This window comes from Neolamprologus brichardi, chromosome 22, assembly GCF_056152115.1.
Source record: "Neolamprologus brichardi isolate AB-2024 chromosome 22, ASM5615211v1, whole genome shotgun sequence".
Taxonomy (NCBI): Eukaryota; Metazoa; Chordata; class Actinopteri; order Cichliformes; family Cichlidae; genus Neolamprologus; species Neolamprologus brichardi.
The window spans coordinates 34,547,501-34,553,396 of record NC_142124.1 but is presented as its reverse complement, the minus strand read 5'-3'; the positions used below and the strand labels follow the sequence as shown (position 1 = coordinate 34,553,396).

Genomic DNA, 5,896 nt, shown 5'->3' with positions numbered 1-5,896 from the left:
GAGAACTGCCAGCATCTGAGCCAGACTCTGTCTCATCATGGTCACTAAACGCACAGTAATGGCAGGTTTGTAATAAGACAGATCGCGCTAACATAATATGCACTATTAGTTGATTATTTACCTGCCGCATTAACGGGAGAGGACGTGCAAACGTTACCGCTGCTGCTGGGTTGAGATTCACGAGTCCGGAGTGGAATTAAAAACACGACATTCATTTAAGGTCATCGTGTGTTTGTGAGCAAATGCTTTTGCATATTCGTAGTGTTTCCTCCCTTAAATGAAATATCTACTTTGCAAGTATTGCAAGTTGCCCTGTTGTCATCCGTTCTCGTAAAGTAAAACCAAACTTTTGAGCGTTTGAGCCGCTTAGGCGCCGTGTTTCCTGCCAGGTAAATGACGCTCCGCAACGTGGTGACGTCATTCGGGGCGACTGGAATCGATAAGGGAATCATTTGCAAAAATGGCAAACAATTCCAAGGAATTGAAACACTGGGAACCGGTTCTCAACAAGAACCGGTTTTCGATACCCATCCCTAATTAGCATCAACATGTAGCCAACATGTGTCTGTTTGTGATCACGCTGCATCTGTTTTTGTCTGATTAGTGTCTTAGTCTTAGCATATCGTTAAATGTCACATTTTTCTTGTCAAGTGTTTGAAGGAAACACTTTGGAGCCACTTGAATGAATGTACATAAAGACATTTACATGAGTAGTAGTTTCACCTTTGAGGTTTTTATAAGTGTTTATTTTCATGAAGAGTTTTTCCAGCAATAAAAGCTGTGTTTTGAGTTTAAGTCGCGTCTCTGAGAGTCCTGCACTTTGGTAAATGGACTTGTTCTTATATAGCGCTTTTCTACTCTGTCTGAGCACTCAAAGCGCTTTATACAACTAATTCATTCACCCAATCACACCCATTCACACAAGCACTTTTTTCTGACCTAAGTGCTAAGTAGTCTACCACTCATACACATTCACACTCTGATGGATGCATCGGAGAGCAACGCAGGGTTAGTATCTTGCCCAAGGATATTTGGCATGCAGACTGGAGCAGCCTGGGATCGAACCACCGACCTTCTGGTTAGTGGCTGACCTGCTCTGCCACCTGAGCTACAGCCACCCCAGCCACCTCGGCTGTGTGGCCACCGTTCCTGCCACACAGCCGATCTCGACAGTCATTATATTTTAGGATAGTTTTAATTTAAGTTTTAATTTACAAATGTTTGAGCAAATGGTGTATTAGGTTGTAATTGTGTAGAAATGTACATTTAACGAGTTGCAGTAAAAAGAAGTGCCTGTAAACGGTAATATAAACACAACTTTTTATATTAATGGAAAATATCAGTTAACAATACAGAAAATATACCGAACAGAATTTTCAGTTTTATAGCCGAAGGAAATGTCCGTAAATCTTACAGAGAGTATTCTGTAAATACTTAAGAAATTTATTGTTTCATCATTTACGGAAAAGTCCGTCAATTTCCATAAAAACAGAAAATTATCAGGACATTTTCTGTTTTTTACAGAGAGGACACAGCTGGGCTCACTTTGTTGGGATGATGATGATGATGCAGGGGTTAGTACTGCTGCCATAGCAACAACATGATTGGCTGGTCCTCTTACTCATCTCCAACAGTGACTTCAGTTGGTTGAGGATTTTAAAAGGATGGAGCCGTGACTAAAATGTATACTTCTATTAAATGCCCCTGCAGCAGTGACCCCGCCTCTCGCCGAATGACAGCTGAGATGATTTTGTGTTTCCTTCCCTGCCTGAACGACTTCTTCAGTTTTTCAGCTACATTTGCCATCAGTGGCAAAGTGCAAAAGTAAGCATAAATAAATAAAACTACAGCAATTTCAATACCAGGTTGAGGAACTGCACTTGTGGGGCATTAATGAGCAGCTCCACTGGACTGTCCTGGCTCCATTTCTTTTCACATTATATAAAGCTGACTTCAGGACCATCACCAGACTGGACACAATGGGAGAAGTGGTTGAAAGATGCACAATAAAGACCTTAGAAGCCATCGTGAACAACTCTGAACAGCTCACCTTATAACATCTTTATGGGACCTGGAGGACTCGTCTGTCTTCGTTGTTAAACAGGGAGACAGAAAATCCTTCACACACGGCCATCAGGCTTTTCACTCCTCATACAAATAGTGAGTCATGAATTTCCCTCTGGGATCAATAAAGTTATCCTTAAGCTGTTGTCTGGCAAACTGCTGTACGGTGTTTCATCTCTGGTGCGTTATAAAAGCTGTTACCGACTCCACTGTTAGATTATGTGTTATCATAAATATCGACATGAGCTGCGATTAGTTTGTGGAAACAGGAATTTTCCTTTTAACAGCTTCCTGAAGTGAATGGAAGCTCATTTGGTACATTTAAAGGGCTTTTATTTTGAATTCCAAAATCAGACTGATATTAACATGGCCCCAGTGTGAGGGTGTGTACTGGTGATAAAAAGTTTACTGAAAATAGATGATAAAATCTAATCTAAGATGAGAGTTGGTCAGTCCACAGATGATGTCACCAGATCAGGCAGCTTTCATTTCAAACCAGCGCTCTAGTTCAGATGAGATCTTCTCGTCTCCATCCCATCACTCAACTCAGCCCAGTTTCTACTGAAAGCAGAAGCCACTCATAATCTGGTTTAGGCTGCTTCTTTAGTTAGCAGCATCACAGGCATTCAGATTCATCCTGTCATTGTCAGTGATCCTGCACCAGAATCTCTCTGACACAGAAAAGAGTCAGACCACTAATTAGGAGCTGGAAATTTAACACATTATTACTGAAATTAATTCAGGTATACAAAGGTACTTAGGTGTACCTGTGTGTACACCTGTGTGCAGAAACAGGTACTCACAAGGACTGAGGGGCTGAGGCTGTTCTTTCAGCCAATGCTCAGGATTTTCTATGAGTCCATCCTCTATGCTGTGTCATGCTGGGGCAGCAGGAAAAGCTGATCTGAAAGGCCAGTGATGTTGTGGGGATGGAGCTGGATTCTCTTAAGGTGGCGTCACACTTCATGAGGTGCTGGCCAGTCACAGGAGTGTGTTCAGTGAGACACTAAGATTTTCCAAATGCACCACTGAGGAAATCACTGCTGCCTGTGGCTCTCTCTCCATCTAATGCACACCCTTAATATCTGCACATCCTCTACCAGTCAAAATAACAAAATAACAAAGGTTTACAGTTGACAGTAAAATGACAATAATATATATTTAATCTCTGTAATATTCTGGATTTTTATAATAAAGCTATTTTGTATGTATTAGAGCTCTTTCTTAAATTTTGCAACTTTGTAATTTATTGTAATATTTAACTTAGTCCAGGTTGTTACTGTTGTTGTCTCGGAGCAACAGTAACCACATGATTTCCTTCGGGATCATGTGGATTAATAAAGGATTCTGATTCTGATGACATGGACTTGCTTTATCGTTGTGGTTTTATTTTGAAAAATGTGCCGGAAGTGATAGCGGCCAGTTGAGCGGACTTCACGCTGCTATCGCTTAGCAGAAAGAATTACAGCTGGATCCAGAAAGTTCTCCAGAGTCCAGTTCTGTGGACGGAGCAGAGGTGGACTGACACAGTGAACCACCGGATGTGGATTTAAAAGCGGAAATGGAGGCAAGAAGAGAAGGTTAGTATATTCGCTGCTGCTGGAAACGGGCTCAGTGTTGTGCTAGTGCTGCTAAGCTAAAGTTAGCATCGTGCTACAGATGCGGCTGTCGGAGTTCAGCAGCAGTAAACGGAACATTTCAGGAAGTCACGGCAGAACGTGTCGGGGATTTAAAGACAGCAGGTCAAAGAGTGTGATTATCTTCAGTCTGGGGTGTAGTCTCGTTGTCAGCCTGAAGGCCGGAGCCTCACAGATGCCTCACTATTATACTTAAAATGCTGACATTTGTTTATATATACACTCGTGTTCCAACTGTGGCATCCGCATACTAGTCAGTTTCCACGAACAGCAGCACAGACCTGCTAAAGTGATCTTCTACAAGCTTCGATCGCACCTGCTCAAGCACTTTCTAACATTAAAGCCTCAAGTGTGCGTGTGTGATAACCAGAGACCACAAGCGAGCCTATCAGCATTCTGAAGTTTGTCCTGTGCTTTTTGTGCTGTCAAAATACTGTTATGATGGTGTATATGTTGATTAATATTAAGTTAAGTTGAATATATGTTGATACGACTGGAGATTTTCTGCAGATTTTTCTCTGTAAAACAAACGGCGGTGGATAGAGCAGCTACAAAATTAACAGTTTGTTAATCAGGTGCTCTGGGTCCTGCCAGCTTTTTCCAGTAAAGGATGTAGTTAGGGCTGGGCCATATTCAGGGCTCGCAAAATTTCTAAATCCCTGGTAGCCCTTCGGGCAGGGACTCTTCAGTTTTTGGTAGCCCAAAATAAATTTAAGTAGCCCGAATAAAAAAGAGAGCAATTTTTTGATTGATGTTTTGTTTCCGTTACAATATTATACATTAAAGTATAATATTGTAACAGAAACAAAACATTAATCAAAAAATTGTTGAAACACAAATTACAACATTGTATAAAAATGACAATCATCAACTCAAATACTTGGTTCTAATTGAACAGAAATGTCTATGAACTTGTAAGAACTGTGAACATGAATCAGTCTGTGTCAGATCCTGAATTTGAAATTTCCACTGAAGTCACGGGTAAGAGGCAAGTGGAACCAAGATCGAGGCCATTTGCTTTTTGAAGTTTGCAAAGACTGCTACATTGTGCCAGTGGTAGTTCACTCTTTGCAACATAGTAGCTGTTCTAAACAGATTTTCAGGTTTATTTTTAGTTTATTTGCAATTGGTGTTTGTTCTGGGAAAGATATTGCAGACTGAGCAATAATGCATTTCTTGCATTTCTAATGGGACCTTTCTTAAAATGACTGGTCCCAGTAACAAAGGCGCTTGTCGACTCAGAAATCGAGGGAAAACCAACAACACACCCGGCAGAACATTATGTTATTTACACCGGTGCACATAAGTGGTCCGCATGTGCGCATTCGCTGTCAAAATAAAAGACGCGCACCAGATAAGAAGTTGCAGCGTGCGTTTGCGTCCATGTAAAAGGCTGTTTTTGTCCTAGAGTGGGATTTTCACGGCACATTCTGCACCACATCCCTGTGCGTTCATCATTTGTTTGAAGCCAGCTCACCTCCTGCAACCACTTTTCCGAGAATACGCGCTTCTTTGGTGGTTCGGACTCCTTCTGACATTTCTTTGGAGGTGGAGGAACATCACAGTAATTGCTTAGAGGAGCTCTAAACCCAACAATAACACAGAGAGCTCCATCATCCTGTCCAGATGGTTACATTTAGAGTTTGGCTATTCCAGACTGAGGCAGGTCCAAACGCCTGGTCAAAGTTTCTGTAGGGCTCTGTATATCTTATTTTGCATTAGTAATGTCTGTTTTTGTATTGCAGCTTTTAGGATTGTGATTATTCAGTGTTTACTTAAGTTCAGCTGATATTAGTTTTGGTCACAGAAATCCTAAGGAGGAGGGAAAAGGTTATACTGGATCTTCTCCAGCAGGAAAATAGAAGAAAAGAAGATTTAATGCAATAACATGTATTTTATTTTTATATTTTTGGATTACACAGGAGTAGATTCAATTCACTGTTATTTACACAGCGCCAAATCACAAGAACAGTTCTCTCGAGGTTCTATATATTGTACTATAATAATACATACAGAGAAAAACCCAACAATCATATGACCCCCTATGAGCAGCACTTTGGCGACAGTGGGAAGGAAAAACTCCCTTTTAACAGGAAGAAACCTCCAGCAGAACCAGGCTCAGGGAGGGGCGGGGCCATCTGCTGTGATTGGTTGGGGTGAGAGAAGGAAGATGTCTTTCTGAAAGCGCTGTAACT

General features: G+C 41.3%; 1 protein-coding gene across 1 annotated transcript in view; it reads left to right on the top strand.

Annotated features, from left to right (window-relative positions):
- Positions 1-3,485: 3,485 nt before the first annotated feature.
- The window catches only part of LOC102776659 (uncharacterized), a 5,404-nt gene continuing 2,993 nt past the window's right edge, over positions 3,486-5,896 (top strand). The window contains exon 1 of the mRNA XM_006809032.3: positions 3,486-3,644. Within this exon, the coding sequence (XP_006809095.2) occupies positions 3,626-3,644 (19 nt within the window). The 5' untranslated portion in view covers positions 3,486-3,625. The remainder of the gene's footprint in view (positions 3,645-5,896) is intronic.